Source organism: Tamandua tetradactyla, chromosome 5, assembly GCF_023851605.1.
Source record: "Tamandua tetradactyla isolate mTamTet1 chromosome 5, mTamTet1.pri, whole genome shotgun sequence".
Lineage (NCBI taxonomy): Eukaryota > Metazoa > Chordata > Mammalia > Pilosa > Myrmecophagidae > Tamandua > Tamandua tetradactyla.
In genome coordinates, this window is record NC_135331.1 from 97,320,453 (window position 1) to 97,347,333 (window position 26,881).

The following is a 26,881-nucleotide window of genomic DNA, read 5'->3' on the forward strand; positions in this document are numbered from 1 at the left end:
CAACAGAAAAAGAAATAAAGTGATAACACAGAGAGAAAACAAAAATAAAAATAAAAAGTACAAAAATATATAAGAGAAAAAAAAAACTATAGCTCAGATGCAGCTTCATTCAGCGTTCCAACATAATTACATTACAATTAGGCAGTATTGTGCTGACCTTTTTTTTTTTTTTTTTTTTAGAAATCATACCATTCTACATATGCAATCAGTAATTCTTAACATCATCACATAGATGCATGATCATCGTTTCTTAGTACATTTGCATCGGTTTAGAGGAACTAGCAATATAACCGAAAAAGATATAGAATGTTAATATAGAGAAAAGAAATAAAAGTAATAATAATAGTAAAAAAAAACAAAAAACAAAGCAAAAAAAAAAAAACCTATAGCTCAGATGCAGCTTCATTCAGTGTTTTAACATGATTACTTTACACTTAGGTATTATTGTGCTGTCCATTTTTGAGTTTTTGTATCTAGTCCTATTGCGCAGTCTGTATTCCATCAGCTCCAATTACCCATTATCTTACCCTGTTTCTAACTCCTGCTGAACTCTGTTACCAATGACATATTCCAAGTTTATTCTCGACTGTCAATTCACATCATTGGGACCATACAGTATTTGTCTTTTAGTTTTTGGCTAGACTCACTCAGCATAATGTTCTCTAGGTCCATCCATGTTATTACATGCTTCATAAGTTTATCCTGCCTTAAAGCTGCATAATATTCCATCGTATGTATATACAACAGTTTGTTTAGCCACTCATCTGTTGATGGACATTTTGGCTGTTTCCATCTCTTTGCAATTGTAAATAACGCTGCTATAAACATTGGTGTGCAAATGTCCGTTTGAGTTTTTGCCCTTAATTCCTTTGAGTAGATTCCCAGCAATGGTATTGCTGGGTCGTATGGCAATTCTATATTCAGCTTTTTGAAGAACCGCCAAACTGCCTTCCACAGTGGTTGCACCATTTGACATTCCCACCAACAGTGGATAAGTGTGCCTCTTTCACCGCATCCTCTCCAGCACTTGTCATTTTCTGTTTTGTTGATAATGGCCATTCTGGTGGGTGTGAGATGATATCTCATTGTGGTTTTGATTTGCATTTCTCTAATGGCCAGGGACATTGAGCATCTCTTCATGTGTCTTTTGGCCATTTGTATTTTCTCCTCTGAGAGGTGTCTATTCAAGTCTTTTTCCCATTTTGTAATTGGGTTGGCTATCTTTTTGTTGTTGAGTTGAACAATCTCATTATAAATTCTGGATACTAGACCTTTATCTGATATGTCATTTCCAAATATTGATTCCCATTGTGTAGGCTGTCTTTCTACTTTCTTGATGAAGTTCTTTGATGCACAAAAGTGTTTAATTTTGAGGAGTTCTCATTTATTTATTTCCTTCTTCAGTGCTCTTGCTTTAGGTGTAAGGTCCATAAAACCGCCTCCAATTGTAAGATTCATAAGATATCTCACTACATTTTCCTCTAACTGTTCTATGGTCTTAGACCTAATGTTTAGATCTTTGATCCATTTTGAGTTAACTTTTGTGTACGGTGTGAGATATGGGTCTTCTTTCATTCTTTTGCATATGGATATCCAGTTCTCTAGGCACCATTTATTGAAGAGACTGTTCTGTCCCAAGTGAATTGGCTTGACTGCCTTATCAAAGATCAAATGTCCATAGATGAGAGGGTCTATATCTGAGCACTCTATTCGATTCCATTGGTCGATATATCTATCTTTATGCCAATACCATGCTGTTTTGACCACTGTGGCTTCATAATATGCCTTAAAGTCAGGCAGTGCAAGACCTCCAGCTTCGTTTTTTTTCCTCAAGATGTTTTTAGCAATTCAGGGCACCCTGCCCTTCCAGATAAATTTGCTTATTGGTTTTTCTATTTCTGAAAAATAAGTTGTAGGGATTTTGATTGGTATTGCATTGAATCTGTAAATCAATTTAGGTAGGATTGACATCTTAACTATATTTAGTCTTCCAATCCATGAACACGGTATGCCCTTCCATCTGTTTAGGTCTTCTGTGATTTCTTTTAGCAGTTTTTTGTAGTTTTCTTTATATAGGTTTTTTGTCTCTTTAGTTAAATTTATTCCTAGGTATTTTATTCTTTTAGTTGCAATTGTAAATGGGATTCGTTTCTTGATTTCCCCCTCTGCTTGTTCATTGCTAGTGTATAGAAATGCTACAGATTTTTGAGTGTTGATCTTGTAACCTGCTACTTTGCTGTACTCATTTATTAGCTCTAGTAGTTTTGTTGTGGATTTTTCCGGGTTTTCGACGTATAGTATCATATCGTCTGCAAACAGTGATAGTTTTACTTCTTCCTTTCCAATTTTGATGCCTTGTATTTCTTTTTCTTGTCTAATTGCTCTGGCTAGAACCTCCAACATGATGTTGAATAATAGTGGTGATAGTGGACATCCTTGTCTTGTTCCTGATCTTAGGGGGAAAGTTTTCAATTTTTCCCCATTGAGGATGATATTAGCTGTGGGTTTTTCATATATGCCCTCTATCATTTTAAGGAAGTTCCCTTGTATTCCTATCCTTTGAAGTGTTTTCAACAGGAAAGGATGTTGAATCTTGTCAAATGCCTTCTCTGCATCAATTGAGATGATCATGTGATTTTTCTGCTTTGATTTGTTGATATGGTGTATTACATTAATTGATTTTCTTATGTTGAACCATCCTTGCATACCTGGGATGAATCCTACTTGGTCATGATGTATAATTCTTTTAATGTGTTGTTGGATACGATTTGCTAGAATTTTATTGAGGATTTTTGCATCTACATTCATTAGAGAGATTGGCCTGTAGTTTTCTTTTTTTGTAATATCTTTGCCTGGTTTTGGTATGAGGGTGATGTTGGCTTCATAGAATGAATTAGGTAGTTTTCCCTCCACTTCGATTTTTTTGAAGAGTTTGAGGAGAGTTGGTACTAATTCTTTCTGGAATGTTTGATAGAATTCACATGTGAAGCCGTCTGGTCCTGGACTTTTCTTTTTAGGAAGCTTTTGAATGACTAATTCAATTTCTTTACTTGTGATTGGTTTTTTGAGGTCATCTATGTCTTCTTGAGTCAAAGTTGGTTGCTCATGTCTTTCCAGGAACCCGTCCATTTCCTCTAAATTGTTGTATTTATTAGCGTAAAGTTGTTCATAGTATCCTGTTATTACCTCCTTTATTTCTGTGAGGTCAGTAGTTATGTCTCCTCTTCCATTTCTGATCTTATTTATTTGCATCCTCTCTCTTCTTCTTTTTGTCAATCTTGCTAAGGGCCCATCAATCTTATTGATTTTCTCATAGAACCAACTTCTGGCCTTATTGATTTTCTCTATTGATTTCATGTTTTCAATTTTATTTATTTGTGCTCTAATCTTTGTTATTTCTTTCCTTTTGCTTGCTTTGGGGTTAGCTTGCTGTTCTTTCTCCAGTTCTTCCAAATGGATAGTTAATTCCTGAAGTTTTTGCCTTTTCTTCTTTTCTGATATAGGCATTTAGAGCAATAAATTTCCCTCTTAGCACTGCCTTTGCTGCGTCCCCTAAGTTTTGATATGATGTGTTTTCATTTTCATTCGCCTCGAGGTATTTGCTAATTTCTCTAGCAATTTCTTCTTTGACCCACTCGTTGTTTAGGAGTGTGTTGTTGAGCCTCCACGTATTTGTGAATTTTCTGGCACTCTGCCTATTATTGATTTCCAACATCATTCCTTTATGGTCTGAGAAAGTGTTGTGTATGATTTCAATCTTTTTAAATTTGTTAAGACTTGCTTTGTGGCCCAGCATATGGTCTATCTTTGAGAATGATCCATGAGCACTTGAGAAAAAGGTGTATCCTGCTGTTGTTTTATGTAATGTCCTATAAATGTCTATTAAGTCTAGTTCATTTATAGTAATATTCAGATTCTCTATTTCTTTGTTGATCCTCTGTCTAGATGTTCTGTCCATTGATGAGAGTGGTGAGTTGAAGTCTCCAACTATTATGGTATATGAGTCTATTTCCCTTTTCAGTGTTTGCAGTGTATTCCTCACGTATTTTGGGGCATTCTGGTTTGGTGCGTAAATATTTATGATTGTTATGTCTTCTTTTTTAATTGTTCCTTTTATTAGTATATAGTGTCCTTCTTTGTCTCTTTTAACTGTTTTACATTTGAAGTCTAACTTGTTGGATATTAGTATAGCCACTCCTGCTCTTTTCTGGTTGTTATTTGCATGAAATATCTTTTCCCAACCTTTCACTTTCAACCTATGTTTATCTTTGGGTCTAAGATGTGTTTCCTGTAGACAGCATGTAGAAGGATCCTGTTTTTTAATCCATTCTGCCAATCTATGTCTTTTGATTGGGGAATTCAGTCCATTGACATTTAGTGTTATTACTGTTTGGATAATATTTTCCTCTAACATTTTGCCTTTTGTATTATATATATCATATCTGATTTTCCTTCTTTCTACACTCTTCTCCATACCTCTCTCTTCTGTCTTTTTGTATCTGACTCTAGTGCTCCCTTTAGTATTTCTTGCAGAGCTGGTCTCTTGGTCACAAATTCTTTCAGTGACTTTTTGTATGAGAATGTTTTAATTTCTCCCTCATTTTTGAAGGATAATTTTGCTGGATGTAGGAGTCTTTGTTGGCAGTTTTTCTCTTTTAGTATTTTAAATATATCATCCCACTGTCTTCTAGCTTCCGTGGTTTCTGCTGAGAAATCTACACATAGTCTTATTGGGTTTCCCTTGTATGTGATGGATTGTTTTTCTCTTGCTGCTTTCAAGATCCTCTCTTTCTCTTTGACCTCTGACATTCTAACTAGTAAGTGTCTTGGAGAATGCCTATTTGGGTCTAATCTCTTTGGGGTGCACTGCACTTCTTGGATCTGTAATTTTAGGTCTTTCATAAGAGTTGGGAAATTTTCAGTGATAATTTCTTCCATTAGTTTTTCTCCTCCTTTTTCCTTCTCTTCTCCTTCTGGGACACCCACAACACGTATATTTGTGCGGTTCATATTGTCCTTGAGTTCCCTGATACCCTGTTCAAATTTTTCCATTCTTTTCCCGATAGTTTCTGTTTCTTTTTGGAATTCCGATGTTCCATCCTCCAAATCACTAATTCTATCTTCTGTCTCTTTAAATCTATCATTGTAGGTATCCATTATTTTTTCCATCTTTGCTACTTTATCCTTCACTTCCATAAGTTCTGCGATTTGTTTTTTCAGTTTTTCTATTTCTTCTTTATGTTCAGCCCATGTCCTCTTCATGTCCTCCCTCAATTTATCGATTTCATTTGTGAAGAGGTTTTCCATTTCTGTTCGTATATTCAGCATTAGTTGTCTCAGCTCTTGTATCTCATTTGAGCTATTGGTTTGTTCCTTTGACTGGGCCATATTCTCAATCTTTTGAGCGTGGACAGTTATCTTCTGCTGCTGGCGTCTGGGCATTTATTCAGCTTTCTCTGGGTGTCAGACCCAGCAAGGTTGTAAGATTTTTCTGTGAAATCTCTGGGATCTGTTTTTCTTATTTTGCCCAATAGGTGGCGCACGTGGCACACGTTTGTCTCAAGTGTTTGGAATGGGTCTCCCCCAATCACCGATCTCCGCGGCCTGGGTATTTCGGATCCAATTCTCTCCGTTGGTTCAGGGGCCGCGCGTAGTGGGGGCGTCAGCTGCCGCGGCTTGAGGGGACCCTGTGGCTCGTCATGGGCTGCAGTGGGCCTGGGGGATTCCCCACCGGACCAGGAAGCCTCCCGCGGTGGGGGGGCCACCGCGGCTTGGATAGCCCTCCGATCCGAGACTCATATCCGCGGACTCAAAGCCGAGACTCGAAGCCGCCCGCAAAAGAGGGGCGCCGGCCGCCTCGGCTTGGGAAACTTGCCTCTCCGAGACTCTCAGCCGGCCCGGGAAGGAGGGAGGGAGTAGCTCGGACCGCCGCAGCTGCCGCTGATCGGGAAATCGTGCGCCGCTCGGGGGTCTCACCGCAGCCGAGTCTCGCAGTCAGACTAGCCAGCCCAGACTTTGGATAGCCCTCTGATCCGAGATTTGTAGCCGCGGACTCAAAGCCGAGACTCGAAGCCGCCCGCAAAAGAGGGGCGCCGCCTGCCTCGGCTTGAGAAACTTGCTTCTCCGATACTCTCAGCCGGCCCGGGAAGGAGGGAGGGAGTAGCTCGGACTGCCGCAGCTGCGGCTGCTCGGGAAATCGCGTGCCGCTCGGGGGTCTCACCGCAGCCGAGTCTCGCAGTCAGACTAGCCAGCTCAGACTTTGGATAGCCCTCTGATCCGAGGCTCGTAGCCGCGGACTCGAATCTGAGACTCGAAGCCACCCGCAAAAGTGTGGCGCCGGCCGCCTTGGCTGGGAAGCTTGCCTCTCCGAGACTCTCAGCCGGCCCGGGAAGGAGGGAGGGATTAGCTTGGACCGCCACAGCTGCGGCTGCTCGGGAAATCGCGCGCCGCTCGGGGGTCTCACCGCAGCCGAGTCTCGCAGTCAGACTAGCCAGTCCAGACTGGGTTACGCTGTGTCCATTCCCTGCTGTAGCCCCGGGAGCTATTCTGTACTGTTTCTGTTCACCTATTAGTTGATTTGGAGTCGGAGAAACTAAGACGCATGTACCTTACTAAGCCGCCATCTTGGATCTCCAGATTTTCATTTTAATGAAGTTCAACATTGATGTTTTTCTTTCATGGCCTGCGCTTTTGGAGATGTATCTAAAACTCACTGTCAAACTCAAGGTTATCTGGATCACTCTCACATTAACTTCTAGAAGTTATGTAAATTTGCATTTTACTTTTAGGTTTATGATCCATTTTGAATTAGTTTTTGTGAAAGGTGTAAGGCCATTGTCTAGATTCACATTTTTACATGTGTGTGTCTAGTTATTTTAGAATCATTTTTTGAAAAGGCCAGCCTTTCTTTTTAGAATTGCCTTTGCTCCCTTGTCAGATAAAAGTTGGCAAAATTTGTGTGGGTCTGTTTGGGGGCTGTCTATTCTGTTAATCAATTTGCCTATTCTTTCATCACTACCGCACTGTCTTGATTATTGCAACTTTGTAGTAAGTCTTGAAGGTGGGTATTGTCACTCCTCTTTAACAGTGTGTTGGTTAGTCTGGGTCTTGCTTTTCCATATAAATGTTAGATTCATACGGTTTGTCAAGTCAGTAAAATAACTTGCTGGTGTTTTGATTGGGCTTGTGTTGAATTCATAAATAAAGTTGGGAAGAACTGACATGTTAGCAGTATTGAGTCTTCCTATTCATGAACATGGAATATCTTTCCATTTATTTGGATCTTCTTTGACTACTTTCATCAGAGTTTTGTAATATCCTCATATAGGTATTATACATATGTTGTTAGATTTATACTTAAGTATTTCATTTTTGTGGCACTAATATAAATGGTGTTGTGTTTTTTAATTTCAAATTCCAGTTGTCCATTGCTGGCAACTGACATTTATTATTTTTTATTTTTTTATTTTTTTTTTCATACCTAATCTTGTTGCTGCAGACATAAGCGGCAATTGACATTTATATATCAACCTTGTATATTGCAACCTTGCTATAATTGCTTGTTAATTTTGTTGATTCTTTGGGATTTCCTATATAAACAATTATATCATTTATGAGCAAAAACACTTTTATTTCTTCCTTACCAATCTTTTCACTTTTTATTTAATCTCCTTGTCTTATTGTATTAGCTGTAATTATAATTAGTTGAATAAGAGTGGGGAGAGAACAAAAACTTTGTTTTGTTCTTTTATTAGAGGGAAAACTTCTAGTTTTTCTCCATTAAGTATGAATGCTACCCATAGGAATTTTTTTTTTTTTAACCTAGGCAGGCACTGGAAATCAAACCTGGGTCTCCAGCATGGCAGGCAAGAACTCTGCCCTGGAGACACCATTGCCCACCCCATAGGATATTTTTGGTAGATATTCTTATCAAAGTTGAGGAAGTTTCTATCCTTCCTAGTTTGCTCACAGTTTTTATTATGAATGGGTGTTGTATTATGTCAAATGCTGTTCTGCATCTATTGAGATGATCATATGATGTTTCCTCTATAGCCTATTGTGATAGATTGTATTAATTGATTTTTTATTAAAGAAGTTATAGGTTTACAGAAAAATCACGCGTGAAATACAGAGTTCCAGTATACCAATCTATTATTAATATCTTGCATTAGTGTTAATGTGTTTGTTACAGTTGATGAAAGAAAATTTATATTACTTTGTATATTTATAAATATTTTTGGTATTTATTTGGTAGAATATCTACCATACATATTTATAAATATGCACTTATATAATTGTAGTATTAACTATAGTCCATGGTTTACATTAGGGTTCACTATGTGTATGGTTTTCTGCTTTAAAACAGCTTGTTTTAGTAATATATATATATATTTAAAAATTTCCCCTTTTAACCACATTCAAAGGTATAATTCAGTGCTGTTTATTATGTTCACAAGGGTGTGCTATCATCACCACCATCCATATCAAACCCTTTTCATCAATCCAAGGAAAATTTCTGTACAATTTGAGCATAGACTCCCCATTCCCTACCTTGCCCTGGTCACTGATAATCTACACTATACTTTCTGACTCTATGAATTTGCTTGTTCTAATTATTTCATATCAGTGAAATTATATAATATTTGTCCCTGTGTTTTTAGCTTTTTTCACTCAACCTGATGTCTTCAAGTTCATCCATGATGCAGCATGTATCAGTACTTTATTCCTTACCTTTGTATGTATAGACCGCATTTTGTTTATCTATTCATGGGCACTTGGGTTGCTTACATCTTTTAGAAATTGTGATAATGTCACCATGAACATTAATGTGCAAATAGCAATTTGAGAGCTTTCAGACCTTTGGGGTGTATACCTAGAAGTGGGATTGATGGGTCAGATGGAAATTCTATCCTTAACTTTCTTACCTGTCTTCCACAGCAGCTGCACCATTTCACATTCCCACCAGCAATGAATGAGTTTCCCATTTCTCCACCTTCTCTCCAAAACTTGTAATTTTCTATTGTTTTAATGGTTTTGAGCCATTCTAGTAGGTATGAAATAGTATCTCATTGTGGTTTTGGTTTGTATTTCTCTAATAGCTAATGATGTTGAGCATCTTTTAATGTGCTTTTTTTGGCCGTTTGTTTATCTTCTTTAGATAAATGCCTGTTTTTCAGTTCTTTTGCCTATTTTTAAAATTGCCCTGTTGGTCCTTTTTTTTTTTCTCACATGGGCAGGCTCTGGGAATCTAACCTGGGTTTCCAGCACAGCAGACAAGAATTCTGCCACTGAATCACTGTTGCACTGCCCCCTGTTGGTCCTTTTGTTGTTGAGTTGTAGGATTTATTCATTTTCTGGATATTAAGCCTTTATCAGGTTTTCTCCCATTGTGTTGGTTGTCATTGAATGTCTTGACTAGTTATTGGTTTGTTGAGATATTCTATCTCTTCTTGAGTCAGCATAGGTAGTTTTTTTGTTTCTAGGAATTTTTCCATTCCATCTAGGTTATCTAATTTGTTAATGTACAGTTGTTCATAGCATCCTCTTACTGTCCTTTTTATTTCTGTGATGTTGATAGTAATGTCCCCCTTTTCCTTTCTGAACTTAGTTATTTTCACCTTCCTAGCTAAAGGTTTGTTAATTTTATTGATCTTTTCAAAGAACTAACTTTTGGTTTTGTTGAGTCTATTGTTTCATTATTCCCTATTTCACTTTTCACTTCTCTAATCTTTATGTCCTTCTTTCTGCTTCCTTTGGGTTTAGTTTGCTCTTCTTTGACTAAATCCTCCAGTTTTGAGGTTTGAGCTCTGATTTGAAATCTTTCTTTTTTAAATGTAAGTATTTAGAGTTATGAATTTTCCTCTCAGTACTGACTTTGCTGCATCTGTCAGTTTTTGTATGTTGTATTTTCATTTTTGTTCACCTCAAGATACTTCCTAATTGTGCTTATGATCTCTTCTGTGGCTTAAAAAAATTTCCACATATTTGTGAATTTTGCATTTCTCCCTCTGTTATTGATTTCTAACTTCATTCTGCTGGGGTCAGAGAGGATACATTGTATGATTTCAATATTTTTCATTTATTGAGACTTGTTTTGTGATCCGCCGTGTGATGTACTCTAGGATGGTCCATGTGCACTAGAGAAGAACGTGTATCCTGTTGCTGTTGGGAGAAGTGTTCTGTAGATGGCTGTGAGGCCTAGCTGGTTTGGAGTATCCTTCAAGTCTTCTATTTCCTAGTTAATCTTCTATCTAAATATTCTGTTTTGAAGGTGATATATTGAAATCTCCTACTATTAATTTAGAATCACCTATTTCTCCCTTCAAATCTGTCATTATATTTTGGGGCTCTGTTCTTAGGTGCATATATATTTATATTGGTATGTGTTCTTGTTGAATTGGCCCCTTTTTCAGTTTTAGTGACTTTCTTGGTCCTTTGTAAAAGCTTTTTATTTAAAGTTTATTTTATCTGATATTAATAAATCTGTCACAGCTCTCTTTTGGTTACTACTTACTTGGCATTTTTCCATCCTTTCATTTTCAACCTATTGTGTCTGCAAAGTTAAAGTGAGTCTTTTGTAAATACCATATGATTGGCTCATGCTTTTTTTTTAACCCATTCTGCCAACCTGCCTTTTGACTAGAGAATTTAATACGTTTTACATTTAACGCTACTGATAATGTGGTATTTTCTTCTGCCGTTTTGCTATTTTGTCTTTGAAATTCATACCTTTTTTGACCCTCAGTTTTTCCCACTAATGTGTGTGCAATTATTTTGAGTCCCTTGTCATTATTTTCTGAATACATTTTTCGTGTAGTTTCTTGTGGTCACTATGAGGTTAAAATTTAACATTCTCAAGTTATAGCAATCATATCTGATTTGATACCAACTTATGTTCAATGATATGTAAATACGCTGTTCTGAAACCCTTCCATTCCTTTATCTTTTTGTTGTATTTATTATAATTTTCAACTTTGTACATTGTATGTCCAAAACCATAAATTTATCATTAATTTTTATACATTGCAGCACCGATAAGAAGTAAGAAGTGCAGTTACATACCCAAAACTAAAATAAAATAGTACAGGCATTTATAATTACCACATGGTTATGTTTATTGGAGTTCTTTACTTCTTTATCCCACTTTGATCCATTGTCTCAAGTCCTTTCCTTTCATTTCGAAGATCTCCCTATATAGTTTTCTTGTAGAGCAAGTGCGGTGTTAATGAACTCCTTGAGCTTTTATTTATCTGTGATGTCTAAATCTATTTATTTTCTAAAACTAAGTCTTGCTGAATATGAAATTCTTTGTTGGAAATTGCTTTCTTTCAGCACTTTAAATATTTTGCCACTCTCCCTTCTTCCCTACATAGTTTCTGATGAGAAATAGGCATTAATCTTATCAGGATTCCCTTGTACTTAACTCATTGCTGTTCTTTTGCTGATTACAGAACTTTGTCCTTGTCCTTAGCATTAGACAGTTTGGTTACTTGTTCTAGTTTGCTAGCTGCCAGAATACAACACACCAGAGATGGATTGGCTTTTAATAAAAGACAATTTATTTTGTTAGTTCTTCAGAGGAAAGGCAGCTAACTTTCATCTGAGGTTCTTTTTTACATGGGAAGACTCGGCGTAATCTCTGCTGGCCTTCTTTCCAGGCCTCTGGGTTCCAACAATTTTCCCTGGGTGATTCCTTTCTGCATCTCCAAAGACCTGGGCTGAGCTGCGAGTACTGAGAAGAGGTATGCCGAGCTGCTTGGGCTGTGCTATATTGTGCTCTCTCATTTAAGCACCAGACAATTAAGTCAAATGTCGTTCATGCAGCAGGCACGCCTCCTAGCCAACTGCAGATGTAATCAGCAACAGATGAGGTTCATGTACCATTGGCTCATGTCTGCAGCAACAGAACTAGGTGTCTTCACTTGGCCAAGTTGACAACTGAATCTAACTACCACATGTCCACCCCTTGTCAATCTGGCAACTACACACATCACCTTAAACAATATTTAGGTGAAAAAAAAGTTCTCTTCTGGCTGTGGACCTGTGACTCTCAAAACAAGTTGTCTGGTACCAATATGCAAAGGAGGGACAGTCATAGGATCCATAGGGAGAAATTGGGAGAAAACCTGCAGGGCAAACACCACTGGATTTCAAAGTCTGAAAGTCATTTATCCTTCAGCTTTAGAAAGTGGCAGTCCCACCCTTTCCAAGGACCTATGCAGTGGCCCGCCTCTTTCCAAATCAACCTCGGGGAACATTGAGGAGACCACCTTTTTCTCGACTCCCCTCTCTCCAGGCATCAGGGCCACCCCTGGGCTCTCTGTCATTTCCGGGGCACACACTCACCCTCTCCATGTGGTGGCAGCCAGGCTCTCCCCAGTCCCCCAAGGAGCGTGCTGTACCTTCTCCAAGGCCTGAGGCTGCACAACTCTTCCACTTCCATGAGGTGGGAAACTCATCCTTGCCCTTCAGGGTAAACCCACCCTCTCCATGTATATGGGTGGGTCCACTCTCCTGGCCAAGATTTCTTGGCTTCAGACCCAAGCTGCTATGGTTCTCACTCTGCAAACTCCAATTTGTCCCTTTTTTGTCCCCCTTTGTTCAGATTGACAGTAGTTCCATTTACACCAATAGTCTCTTCAAGCACTCCAGGACTTCTCCATCATTCTCTTCACGGTTCCTCCAAAATCTTCCCCTTATCCATTTAAAAAGCTGTTCCGACATGTTTGGTATTTGCAGACAGCTGCAGCAACCCACATCTGGTACTAAGTCTGTTCTAGTTTGCTAGCTGCCAGAACGCAACACATCAGAGATGGATTGGCTTTTAATAAAAGACAATTTATTTTGTTAGTTTTTCAGAGGAAAGGCAACTAACTTTCATCTGAGGTTCTTTCTTTTGTGGGAAGGCTCAGGGTAATCTCTGTTGGCCTTCTTTCCAGGCCTCTGGGTTCCAACAACTTTCCCCAGGGTGATTTCTTTCTGCATCTCCAAAGACCTGGGCTGAGCTGCGAGTGCTGAGATGAGGTATGCTAAGCTTCCTGGGCTGTGCTACCTTGTGCTCTCTCATTTAAGCACCAGCCAATTAAATCAAACATCATTTCATTGCCACAGGCATGCCTCCTAGCCAGCTGCAGATGAAATGAGCAACAGATGAGGTTCACCATTGGCTCATGTCCACAGCAACAGAACAAGGTGCCTTCACCTGGCCAAGTTGACAACTGAATCTAACTACCACAGTGTGTCTAGGTAGGGTTCACTTTGAGTTATCTTGTGTGGGTTCTTAGATATACATCTTCTTGTGGGAAGTTTTCTGCCCTTACTTCTTTGAATAAACCTGCTGTGCCTTTCTCTCTTTTTTTTTTCTGGGTGGGACTCCCATAATGCATATGTAGGTATACATGATGGTATCTCACAGGTCTCTTAGGCTCTGTTCATTCTTTTTATTTTTGCTCCTCAGCCTAGATCATTTCAATTGTCTTGCCTTTGAGATCATTGATTCTTTCTTCTGCCCTCGGGTCTGCTGTTGAAACCATGTAAGGAATTTTTCATTTCAGTTATTGTGTTCTTCACCTCCACTATTTCTGTTTAGTTCCTACTGAGAATCTGAAAGTGGTTTCTATATTGTTCATTCGTTATTTTTCTCATATCCATTCGTTCTTTTCTGTGTTTTCCTCTATCTCCTCGAGCATATTGAGGATTTTTTTTTTTTTTAAGTCTCTGGTAAGTACATTTGGTTCCTTTCATTGGTGTTTTCTAGATTTTTTATCTTATTCCTTCAGATGGGCCATCTTTTCCTGTTTCTGTTTGTCTCATAATATTTTGTTGCACACCGTACATTTTAATATGTTTAAGAGTTAACTCTGGGATATAGTCCCTGAGCTGTCTGTTCCTTACTTTTATAACCATTTTGTGATATGACAAAGAGTCTCTTGAATGCCAGGAGCTAATCAAAACAAACCAAAGCAAAAAAGCATCTTTAACTGTCTTTTCCAACTGGCTCAGTTTGGGCTGGTGGTCTCCTTCAGAGCCTAGCCCTCCTATCAAAATCACCTCAAGTCGAATGCAGAGTGTAGGGTCCTCTCAGTGTTACCTGAGCCTATGTAAAGCATTGGATCCTGTTTCTCTTCCTTGGCTTGTGCTTACCAGAGGCCTTAGGAATTCCCTGTTTATAGTTTACAGGAGTATGCATGAACACTCCTCCTACTCACTTCGAAATAGACTTTCACCCTCCTCCTGAGTGTTCTCTTGAGTGACTTAATGCAGGTAGTCCTTTGTCCCAGGCTGCTTCAATTTAATCGTTTCTCACACTCTCCCAGCTGTCTGAAAGCACCTTTTCTGCCCTCAGCAAACTCTGGGAGGGTGGGGCAGAGACGTGTTCCCAAGCTCAGCTCTCAGACTTCCACCTGGTAGGTTGGCACTGACATACATGCACCATGGTGTGCACACAGGGGCCACCCTACTCCTTCTGGAATGGGTCAGGAGATTTTTGTATCAGTGTCATAAGAGATGTTGGTCTGTAGTTTTCTTGTACATCTTTGTTTGGTTTTGATATTAGAGCAATGTTGTTCCCATAGAATGACCTAAGAAATATTCCCTCTGCTTCTGTTTTTCTGGAAGAGATTGTAGTCGAGAATTTTGTAGAGAATTGGTATCATTTCTTAAATGTCTGATATAATTCACCAGTAAGATCATTTAGGCCTGGTGTTTTCTGTTTCCAAAATATTTTCTCTTTTTTGTTGTTTAAACAAGGTTCTAGAGTTTGGTTCAAGGGAATGCTTTAGGTTTGGCATAACATCAGTTCCACAGGCTCAAGATATAATTTCATATGGTGTCTTCATAGAAAGAAGGACTAGATAAGTTCATGGTTACATGGATTCAGAACTGGTTGAAAGACTGTCCCTTGAAAATGTTGATAAATAGTTCTCTGGTATTCCAAGAGGGGATATGTATTACTGAAGTTTATCTATGTCCTTGTTGTGGTCAACATTTTTAGCAATGATGTGAAGGCATTCTGATTTTTCTGTCAAAAACCAGATCTAGAAGTAACAGCTGAAAGTCAAGACTCAGAAAATCCTTATCCCAAACCAATGACAGAATATTCAGCAGGAGTAAAGGCAGAATCCTATGTTTATATCCTGACAATTAAGGTGTATAAGCATGGAGTGAGGAGACTCTGTTTGGGCAGCTGTTTGGTGTATGAGCTAAAGTCCTCTAGTGAACTGCCTGGGTTGCCTAAAAGCAAGTCTCCGAACCATGGTTCTGTTCCTTTGGGAAGCCTGTGTACAGACAGCTGTACTTAATTTAATCTATCTAGTGACTACATGGCATTAATGACTGGAGCCAGTGTTCTCTTTGAGCTATTCAGCTTTGAACTAGGCTCATTGTCAAGTCACAGACTTACCCCCTTATGTTCCGATGACCACCCAGCCTTTGGCTGTCCTTCAGTTCATATATCTGGCCTGAGCATGGTCTTCTTTTCTCAGTTGGTATGTTGATCAAATTTTAGCAAATTTCCTTCAGTACATTGGCCACCATTCCAGTGGTCATCTGTTTTCCTGTCCAGAAGTTCAGTCTAATGACTCTTGGGTGATCCTGTGAAGGCAATCCTTTTCCTAAATGGATGGGTGAACCAGGGTGCTGTTGTTATTTTGCACTTACCCAACAAGTCTTAGTACAATAAACTGGGCAGAAAATGCTGTGTCTCTGAAGCCTTTAGTCCTCTACTCCTCTAGGGACACCCACTCTAGGAGCCAGGCGATATAATCAGTCTGTTGTCTCCTTTGTCAGTCTACATCAACCCTTCCCTCTACACTGGAGCATGCCTTTAAGTTGGATATCCGTAGAGCCTGACAGGATGATGTGATTAAGTGAGCCGTGACCTCATGGGGAGGGTATGATGGACACCTGCTCTGACTACCTGCAGTTCACCATCTGTGACTTGCCCCTTCCTAGAGGCAAAGAAGGAGAATCTGAATCTGAAGTGTTGTGGCAAGAGACAACGGGAGGGTATGGTAGGGAGAACATGTTGAAGGAGTTGAAGGGAACAGACAGAAAATGTGGGAGAGAGAGGGAGTCCTTGAATATTAGGTTGAGGGCTTTTGCCAGTCTGGGTGGCAAAGAGGTTTGATAGCAGAGGAACTGCTGCTCCCACATGGCCAAGCTGCCTTTGCTGACCACTCTGTGCTTTCTCTTCTCAGGTGCAGACCACGATGAGGACCTAGGACACCTGCCTACAGACCCTTCCTGCCTACAGTGACCATGGCCCCCCGCAAGAGGAGCCGCCATGGCCTGGGCTTCCTGTGCTGCTTTGGGAGCAGTGACCTCCCTGAGATCAATCTCCGGGACAGTCACCCTCTGCAGTTCATGGAATTCTCCAGCCCTATCCCCAACCCAGAAGAGCTTAATGTCCGCTTTGCAGAGCTGGTGGTCAGTAAAGGGACAGGGAAGGGAGGGTGCTGACAATGGGGAGGAGGGTGGGTGGATCAGGCAGAGCAGGACAGAGGGAAGGCATCCATGTCCTGGGATCTCTATTTCTTGGAACTCTGCTTGGGACTGAGGTGGGTCCTCCAGGAAAACTAAACTGTGTGAGAGAAACAGAGCCACTCACTGGGCTGCAAACCATAAAAAATGTTTGTATCTCTGAAAGAATGGACCTATCTCACATGTCCATTGAATTCTAGACCTCATGGTACAGCAGTTAGACCACCATAGAAAGAGGCAGATCCACTTGGCTTTTGTGAGATAAAGTGAGGAGCTTCAAATCAGAACTTGGGCACCTTTATCTCTTCTGCTTTCTGGAATTTCCCTGGATCTTTCATCCCATGGACAGAAAGAAGAGACAGAGTGGGATTGTTTAGGGACACACTGAGCACCTGTGAGCAGGAATGGTTAGACGGAAGTGTGGAGGTAGAGATGCAAATACCACATCTGGGACATGGTTCTGGTCCAGAATGATTATGTCCTGTGTCTAGCTAGCTAGGGTGAGGTGGAAGTTCTGTAATTTATATGAGTACCAGCTCTTCCTAACTCTTGGAGATGCCCGTCCAGAGGAGGCATTGCTACATCTTTGAAGCTTCATACTCTGACCATAAGAGACAGAATAGGAGAAAATCATGACTCTACTCTTTGGAGGTCTGAGGAGGAAAACAAGGTCTACACACAAAGGAAGTTTCCAGGCCAGGAATTCAGGACTCATACCCAGGATTGAGGCATGAACACTGGTGTAAAGTGATAAGCACAAGTTCATCAGCCATTAGCTCTTAGTTATTGATTCTTGTTGAGGGCTGCAGACCATCCAGTAGGGCAGCAGTGTCATGTGGTTTGAAATGTGGCTTCATACTTGGGAAACCACTGTAAGGTGAAAAGATAAACCATGCAGGTTGTGTGAAAAGTTGCTTCCTTGTCGCCTCTGGCTTAGGAAATCTCATTGCTGTCTTGATTTATGCCTTGTCTTAGAATGGGAGCAGAATGAAGTGTTTAATAGTGTGGAATAACTCTACTAGCCTGATTGGTGCTAGTCTGGGCATTTTCTTGAAAAACTTCATGAGGTTTGAAAGAAAGACATGACAAGAGCTGTGCTTTGGACCTTTTAGTCGACAAATATTTATTGAGCATCTTTAGTGGGTAAGGCTCCTTGCAAAACACTTTGTCAAAAGCAGGAATGAATCAGAAGCATGTTGCCAGCAAGGAGACAAGTGTTAGGTATCAGTCAAACAAATGAAAAATATTTCTGACAGATTATGTGCTGGCCCCTGTGGGGCTTTAGATTTAGAGATGAACATTCAGATATGGTTTCTGCCTCTAAGAACTTGAAGTCTAGCAGGGCCACTGATCTTAAACAGTAGTAAGTGTGGTGAGTGTTAGGAAAGAGAACATGTGGGGTGGGGTGGGGGCTGTGGGACTGTCTAGTACACTGGGGGAGGGATGGCTTTTCTGAAGCAGAAACATTTCCACTAAAGACTGAAGGCAGAGTGATGCTTAGATAGGTAAATAGGGGTGTGGAATAATGGCAGAGGGTCCCCTGCAGAAGAAACATCAGAAAAGATCTGGGACCTTTTAGGAACTCCTTGGAGGCCAGAATAATTAAAGATTTTGGATTTAATCATAAGGGTAATTGGAAGCTACTGGAAGCTTTAAGCAGGAGTTCAAAGTGCCCAGTCTGCTTTTCTAAAAGACCATTTAGGGTGCTCTGTTGAAAAGAGGTACTAGGAGGCTGGTGCATCAGTCCAGTCTAGAGAGCATGGTGGCTTGAACTAGAATGTTAGCTGTGAGGATAGGCTCAGGCAGACGGATTCAAGAGCTATTTAAGAGGCAAGAGGATAGGACTTGGTGGGACTGGTGAGTAAGTAGGAATAAAAGTAGGCTCAGGTTTCTGGCTTGAGAACTTGGGTAGATAGTGGTACTCTGTATAGGATAGGGATGCTGGAGAAGACTCAGATTTGGTAGGCTGGGTTGATGAATTTAATTTGCATAATCTCTCTGTGCCTCAGTTTTCCTCATCTGTAAAATGGGTTGTTGTACATTTTAAACAAATAAATATTAATCACAGTTCAGGCACATAATAATACTGCAGAAGAGTATGAGGTACCCCAGAGGCATCAAAGTGAATAGGTATAGGATACAATTGGGTCTGAGGGTCTGGAGCTCAGGAAACTAGTGGGATGGAGGTATAGCTTTGAGAAAGTCTGAGATAATAACTAAGTCCTTAGAATGGGTGAGAAGCCTTCACCTAGGGAGAAGCAGCACAGGGAGGGGAGAAAAGGACCCAGAATGGAGTCCTATGCATGCCAACATTTAAAGGTGGGATAGAAGAGAAGAAATCTTCAAGGAACTCAACAGCAAACCCAGAGCAAAGCAGGAGAGACTCTTGGAGATATGATTCTTGACGAAACCAGGGAAGAGGGATTCAAAAAGAAGGGAATGGCTAGAAGAGTTATATGCTGCCCGGGCCGAACAAAATTGCTGAGCTATGTTCACTGTTTTAGTGATGAAAGACCACTGGCTAAGAAAGTCAGGTGCATAAATAACCAGAATACAACCAATAAACTGCTATATGGAGTTCAGGAAGGGAGAGATGGTTCTTTTCTGGGAAGGTTTATGGAAGGCTTGTGGAGGAAACCAACTTTGAGCCATGGAAATTAGATCAGGGTGCTGAGGGTGGGTAAGTAGGAAAGGATGGAGAGGTAGAACTAATTGCATAGTCAGAGGCACAGAGATTAAAGAGGTCGAAGTTTGTGCTGGGAGACGGATGGATGGTGTGCGTAACTCTAGATTTGCTTTTGTTTCTGATTTTGATCATGGAAAGGAAATGCTGCAGAAGCCTCAAGCAGGGTTCTGAGAATTTTGGCTAAGGACATTTCTGGGATATGGAGAGAGTACGTCTAGGCAAGAACCTTTGTTTGACATTAAATTAGCAGAAGTCTTTAATTGTAAGGGCAAATAAGCTATAGAGCACTAGCTTGGTGTCCTCAGTATCTTCCCCGTTATCCTTGGAGCTTGTGGACCAGCCTGGTGGAGTCTTGTGCTCAGGCTGTGTACAGCCATGGTTTTGGTGGTTCTGTGTTCAGGAGGGCTGTCTCAGGCAGTCCCAGATCTCCATGGGAAGCAGACTGATGCCTCCCTTGGTATTGTTTGACCTTCCTCTGCTGCTGAGCGCCTTGTCCTCAGCAGTTTTCCCTGGTCTGCCCAGGGATGCACTCAAAGGTTGGGGGAGGCTGAGAATTGCTGGGGGAGACTTCAAGGGTGGGAACAGGATATGAGAGTGGGGCAGACCTGATCTTTAGCCTGACGACTTCCTTTCTTGGGGCTTGACTTCTGGGGTTGACCATCTTGGGCTGAAAAGGAAAGGAAGACAAAAAATGCTGAGCAAGAAGAGTAGGGGCTAGCGAAGCAATGCAGGAGAAGGACTGGGATCAGGTGGACATGGAATGCAGGGTGGATTTGCAGAGGCAAGGTGTGCGTGTGGAGGGGGGTACCGTACACAGCAAGTAAGGGAAGCGCTGAGAGAAGAAGCACAGGTTTGGGTTAAGGCAAAGGGATTGGATTTGTGTTTCTAGTAGAAAAGGGAATCGCTCTGCCGTATCCTGGATGTTCTTTGGGATGAAGATAGTGAGGTTGAGGGGGGAATTGTAGTGTCCCGTGGGGCTGACTGTTGTCATCTCACCCATCTCCAGTTTTCAGACATTTTTCTTTTTCTCTTTGCAGGATGAATTGGATCTCACCGACAAAAACCGGGAGGCTGTGTTTGCACTGCCCCCGGAGAAGAAGTGGCAGATCTACTGCAGCAAAAAGAAGGTACCGTCTCTGACCCCTTCCCCTACAATGTGGACGAGAGTCTCCGTGCTTGCTCATTCACTCCACAGATATGTATTATGTGCCAGCACTGTTCTGGGTGTTGGAGGGACAACAGTGAATAACACTAAAGAGAAAGAAAGAAATCCCTGCCCTTGTGGAGCTCACACTCAGGAAAACAGGATTCTGGTTTTCACACTCAGGAAAACAGGATTCTGACTTTTCAAAGATGAAAAGTCTTGACTCCCAGCTTGTGCTGCTCCCTGTGCCTGGGGGGCAGCTTTCTTTGGGGAGGAGAAATTGTCTTCTTTTGGATCCTTGAGTCTCTGTGCTACCCCAGGCTAAGACTCAGCAGGGCCACAGACACGTGAGAGTTGTACACCAGCCCTCGTGGCCCCCACACTCTTCCTCTCTTGTCCATTAGAAGATGTTGTTTCTCTCCTGATCACGATCCTCCCTCGGAGAAGCGTGCTGGGCTCCAGTCAGGCCTTACCTGGGTTTTATCTCCTCCACCTCTGCTTTTCCACTGGCTGAGCTTTCTTCTCGCTTTCTCTCTCCTGAAGTCTCTTTTGTGCATTTCTTCCTCTTTGTGTCTCTGTCTCTGTTTTAGTTTTTCTGTTTCTTCTATTTTCCATTTTTCTTTCCTCGGCCTCCCCTTCGCCTTCCCATTTTTCAGACGTGGGTGGCAGCTGTCCCTCTGACCCCGGAGCCCTGGTATTTGGGGATTAGGACCTGGTTGTTCCTAACCAGGCAGGTGTGGGGTGGGCTGTGCGCTGTTCCTCCTTCATGCTCGCTGTTCTCATTCCCAGCTCTTCTCCTCCTCTTCCTGGTCAGGACATTTGACCCATCTAGAGCTCCATGCTCCTTTCAGCATTGGAGGACTAGAATCGTACACCCTTTTAGATTTGGGAGGGGCCTGAGGAACAATAATATCTAGTCCTTTATTCCACAATTGAAGCCAGGGAGGCCCACAGAGTCAGCGGCCTCACAACCTGTATGGCAGCTGGCTGCGCCATCGCTAGAACCCAGAAAAGTTGTGGAATCTTACTGCTTGTGACAAGGTACATGGGCTGCACAGATTCTAAGCCATTGTCTGCTATACTCTGTGCACATTTATTAGGCACCTACAGCATACTATGCCAGCAAAAGGAATCTCATTTTTAGAAAAACAGACCTTAAAACTCAAGTCATAAAAGGAAGGAAGGAAATAAGGAAGCACGAAGGAGGAGGGTAGGGAAATTCCGGAAATACTCTTCTCTCATGAGTCTTCACTTTCTGAATTGATTATTATGGTATTCTTTTAAATTAATCTCTGTACAGCTACAGTAAAATCTTTATTAAAATGTGAAGACATATCTCACTACCTTCCAAACCAAATTGTGTGTACTCTCCCCACAAACTTTCATACCCTGCTGCCTTCCAGCATGACACTTCCTTTGTCTAGAATACCCTCCCCACCTGTTTTAGCTTGAGTGACACCTCTTAATCTTAGAAAATAGGGCAGGCAATGGTTCAGTGGCAGAGTTCTCACCTGCCATGCCGGAGATCCAGGTTCATTTCCTGGTGCTTGCCCATGCAGAAAAAAGTAAATAAATAATGCAGCCCAGTCTGCTCAGACCACTCTGACCCCACTCCTTCTGTGTTAGATGCTCTGCTCATACAAAATATTTTGAATCTATAGTTTTATTAGATTCAATGGACACAAAATTGTATTTTATTAAATATACAAAACAAATTGAATATACAGAACAAAGACAGTGTGAGGGAAAAGAAGATCTATATTTTTAATCGTACCCAGTGCTCACTGAAAGTGCATATATGCCCGCATAGTTTCTTCCAATGTCATTGTTATTGTCTCTGATTTCATTATCCCCAGTTTAGCGAGGAAGAGATGGGAGCCTGGTAACCTCCCTGACGTCACCATGTCCGGGGGCGGCGGGGTGGATGGCTGGGAATCATTATCTCCGTAACACCGGATGAAGCTCTGGGCCGTAAGCCGTGGGCCTGTGTGGCCTGTTGGTTCCTAATGAACTTCTTGTTCCAGGAGCAGGAGGATCCCAACAAGCTGGCCACGAGCTGGCCTGACTACTACATTGACCGCATCAACTCCATGGCTGCGGTGAGCGGCCCCTCCCCTGCCCTGCCCCACCCGGAGAGGCTGAGGGCAGAGTGACCTTGAAACATGGTCCCCTCCCACTTCTCATCCCTTCCTGCACCTCCTGCCCTGCTCACTGGAGCTCAGTCGCTTCCCAGTTATCCCCGAGATCTTGTCCTCCATGGTCTCATCCCCTTCTGTAGGATGTTAGAGTCTCACATCCACTTCAACAGTAATTAACCCATTCGGACATCACAGGGGCTTGGGAAACAGTCTGGGCCAATAATGCTCCCATTTTACAGATGAAGAAGCTGAAGTCCAGTTGCAGAACCTGGGTCTTCTCAGAGTCTGACACTCTTCCACGAGATCACTCAGTGTGTCTAGATAAACTACTCCCTGGGGCCTCATCCTGCTTGCAGCGAGGGTGGGTCCCACCTGGGCTGGGGGATCCAGGAGAGCTGGGAGATGGGGAGCCCGGGGTGACCTCCACCCCCTCCTCCCTGCTGGGCCCCCAGATGCAGAGTCTGTGTTCCCTTGACGAGGAGGAGATGGAGATGAGGCACCAAGCCGTGGAAGGCCTGAAGACGGCTCTCCGGACGCAGCCCCTGAGGTGACCACTGTCTCCCCTGCCCTCGCTTCCTCTGCTCCCTTCACCCACTTTGAGAAGCTTCTCGCAGGGCTTGCTCCCAGCCCGGTCCCCTCGGCCCTAGAGTTCATTTCGTCCCCATCACCTCCCGGCACCCACTGCTGCTGGCGGTCAGAGGGAGCCGGAGGGCTGGCGGAATGGGCGTGCCCGGGGGGAGTGGGGACTTACGCAGGAAAATGGGGTACGCCCAGGTCCTGAAGAGCTGCTGGAAGGGAAATCGAAGGCAGGTATTCGTTTTCCTTGGGGGGGGAGGGTAGACCAGGAGGGTGGCAGGGCAGACACGATGTGGGAGAAAGAGGAAGCGATCCCTGCGAAGGAGGAGGGCGGGCTGAGGGTCGCAGCCAGGAGAGAGGCAGGCGCGGCTGGTAAAGTCAGCCACCCACTAGGGGGACACAAGCTGTCTATGGAAGAGATTTCACCATCTTGAGGGGAAGCCACGCAGTCTGGTCTAAGGCAAGGAAGAGAGGATGGCCATCCTAAAAAGGCCAACAAAGAACACCCCTCTTCTCAGACCTTACTGGGGACCAGAGAAGACTCAGGAGCCACAGGGCCTCTCCTTGTGTCCGGGTGGGCCCAGAGGTGTGCTGGAACAGACTTATACCAGCAGGCGAGAGCCCACTGGTCAATTTTTAGGAATTATGCAAGCCACTTGTTAAATATCGTTGTGATTGAGAATTAAATTACGCAAACTTACAGTTAAATAAATTGTATAAAGCACAAAAGTAATAAATATTCAAAATATATCCTGCCTTAATTAGTTTACTACATTTTGCTATAATCTGTGCTCTTGCATTGATGTAACCCACTGTGTCTGCCTTGTGGAAATTCTGTATAATGGTGTGCCTCTGCACATCTTGTCTCAACTCCACGTTCACCAGTGTCACATTGGTAGCTTGAAATTGGCTATGCAGGGAGTATGATAGCATGGAAATCAGCAGATACTACAATCAGGGCTTTTATTTTTCCCCGAGAGCCAGTTGTTGAACATTTACCAGCAATCCACCAGCTTGTCACGTGTGTACGTGTGTGCCTGTGTGCGTACATGTGTGTGTTGTCTGGACTGAGCCCTCTGCCTCAGGAGCCTCGAAACAGCCTCTAGAGAAACAGGCACATCCTGTCCTCCTTTCATCCTCTGGTAGGAGTGGGAGTCTGGCATAGAAGGGGATTCAGGAAAAGGTTGAAGTAGAAAATGGAGGGGTGTTTCCACAGCCTCTGCTTTCATGTTTCCTCCAGCACTATGATATACCAGGGGTGAGCAGGGTCACAGGGTGTGTCACACCAACATATTTGCACATGGTTCTCTGACCAAGGCACTCACCTGCACACACACTCTTGAGGTTGCCAGGTTCGCCTCCTACCTTAATTTATTTTTCTTTCCTTTTATAAAATTCTGATTACAAAAGTTATACATAGTAATTGTGGAAATTTTGTGAAATACAGAAAAGCATATAATAGAAGAAAGTAAAAGAAAAAAATCTATTCTTAATAACTTGAGTGTATCCTTCTGTTTTTCTGGGCATAGTTTTACAATATAGAAATAAGCACGATTGCAGTTGGGATCATGGTGGATTTTTAAATATAGTGGCGCCTTCAACTCCATTTGTGACCATTTCCCTAGGTCATTAGCCAGCATTCTACTAAATCAAGGATTCCACCTTTTGTCTGTTTGTGCCACGAATGTCTTTGGTACCTGAGTGACACCTGAGCTGCTTATCATAATAATGTTTTAAAATAATAAAATGAAATAGATAGGATTTAAAAATAAACCAATTGAATTGAAATACGGTTAAAATTGTGTAAGATAGCAACAGTTGTGCTTCTTTGTGCTTTAAATAGCAAAGCTAGCAGCAGGTATGATAACCACCATAATTTTGAAGTACTGATGAGTGTAAATGATATTTTGACATTTCTGCAACTACTGTAATTTAATGTGAAAATAGCTGTGATTTCTTTTGCTGTGAAAGTCACAGGTTCTGCTAATACCATTGCCATTTATGGCCTATATTTGTCAGTGAAGGAAGCGCTAAATTTCAATTAGAAGTTAGCAAATATAAGAATGTAATTTTCTTTTCCCATCCAAGTCATGTACCCCTAAATTCCATCCATAGACTCTGAAGGGGAACAGACTTCAGGTTAAGAACCCCTGCATTACATGGTTTTTAGTGTTTTCTGCTTTTCTGTTGACAGTAAAGAAACTATCTAGCTGTTTCCCTAAGGATCCACTAAAGGGTAGATTCCGCAGCCTTGGGCCCTTGACTCTAGTGACTCCAGTGTCCCACTGTCTGAAAGTCCTCCTTGCTATCAGACTGTAATTCTCCTAATTCCCGTTCTTAATGGAGATGAGTCTTTAGAATTCCTGGAGGTGGATTTCGGTTTAACAGCATAGTAATTATCATCATCCCCTTTCACATACAGACTATCAAAGCTATTCAATTGACAGTCAATGATATGCAAATTACAAGGATTTAAAATGCAGATGAGATGTGAGTCATCTGTGGGTGTAATAGGATTTCAGTGCTTTAGAAAAACTTAATGAATGAACCAAGCCATAAGTGAGACTTCATACAAAGTGAGGCACAGGTGTGTGGCGATGTATAGGTAATGGATTAGCTTCCCAAAATTGTATGTGGATTCCTATGCAAACTCAATGCCTTTTCTGCTAACGATTTTGGCCATGGTAGGTTTGTGACTCGCTTCATCGAGATGGAAGGCTTGACCTGCCTCCTGAATTTCCTCCGGAGTATGGACCACGCCACCTGTGAGAGCCGCATCCACACCTCCCTCATCGGCTGCATCAAGGCACTGATGAACAACTCCCAGGGCCGGGCGCATGTGCTGGCCCAGCCCGAAGCCATCAGCACCATCGCACAGAGTCTCCGCACAGAGAACAGCAAGACCAAGGTGGCCGTGCTCGAGATCCTGGGCGCTGTGTGCCTCGTGCCGGGCGGCCACAGGAAGGTGCTGCAGGCCATGCTGCACTACCAGGTGTACGCAGCTGAGCGGACGCGCTTCCAGGTGGGGGGCCTGGCAGCGAACACCTCGCACGCTGGGGCTGATGGACTAGGGAGTCCCTGTAGCAGAAAATGGTGGTGGAGGAAGAAGGGAAGTAATATGGACCACGTGAGGGTTCTTAGCAGATATCTGGCAGAGAGGTGGGACCCAGCGGGTTTATATGAAAAGACATGAGGGGCCTTATGACCTAGAACCCTCTTAAAGGATTTGTCTGGGTCAAGCTTGTCTCCCTCACTAGACCGACCGTGAGCTACTTGAAGTTGGAATGTTGGTCTGCTTCATTTTTGTGCCTTCTGCATCTCTGAGCCCCGCTCCTTGCCTAGGCCCTTTTAGGGTCTCAGTTAAAAATTGTGAGCAGAGTGCAGTGGCTGGGGTCAAGATTAAAGCCATGTGCCTGGGTTGGTATCTCCCGTGGAGTAGTTCCAAGGACTAATCCTGGGAGCTCAGACCATGCTAGTAGTCTCTTGTCTTCTCCCTGACCTGCCTCTGAAAAATATCAGTGGGATGGATAACAAATATAAAGTGTCTTAGCACAGTGTCTGGTATATAGCAAGTACCAATAGATGTGAGCTGTCATTCCAAGTTCTGTGGTTTACCCTCTAGTACAGGCTAATTGTTTATTCTGTTATCCAACATTTTTGAGCACATACACTTGTGCTGAAAGTGGTCCTGACCCTTTGCAAAAGATGCAAGAGGGGTAAAGGCAGTGTCTGCACAAAGAGCTGAGCAGAGAATACACATGAGCCATAAACAACTGGAAGACAATTATAAAGCCCCACTCCAGCTCTGCCCAGCCGTATAAACCAAACCCTCAAAAGCTGAATGGAGAGGAAATAAGA

General features: G+C 42.3%; 1 protein-coding gene across 7 annotated transcripts in view; it reads left to right on the forward strand.

Annotated features, from left to right (window-relative positions):
- The window catches only part of DAAM2 (dishevelled associated activator of morphogenesis 2), a 146,488-nt gene that overhangs the window by 64,081 nt on the left and 55,526 nt on the right, over positions 1-26,881 (forward strand). For 4 of the 7 annotated variants that reach the window (XM_077161708.1, XM_077161714.1, XM_077161712.1 and 1 more), the window contains exons 2-6: positions 16,197-16,425; positions 20,203-20,292; positions 22,334-22,408; positions 22,900-22,994; positions 25,712-26,045. In XM_077161708.1, the coding sequence (XP_077017823.1) occupies positions 16,258-16,425; positions 20,203-20,292; positions 22,334-22,408; positions 22,900-22,994; positions 25,712-26,045 (762 nt within the window). In that variant the 5' untranslated portion in view covers positions 16,197-16,257. Of the gene's footprint in view, positions 1-13,110; positions 13,246-16,196; positions 16,426-20,202; positions 20,293-22,333; positions 22,409-22,899; positions 22,995-25,711; positions 26,046-26,881 lie in introns of all 7 variants that reach the window. The other 3 variants (XM_077161710.1, XM_077161711.1, XM_077161713.1) reach the window with 2 other exon arrangements.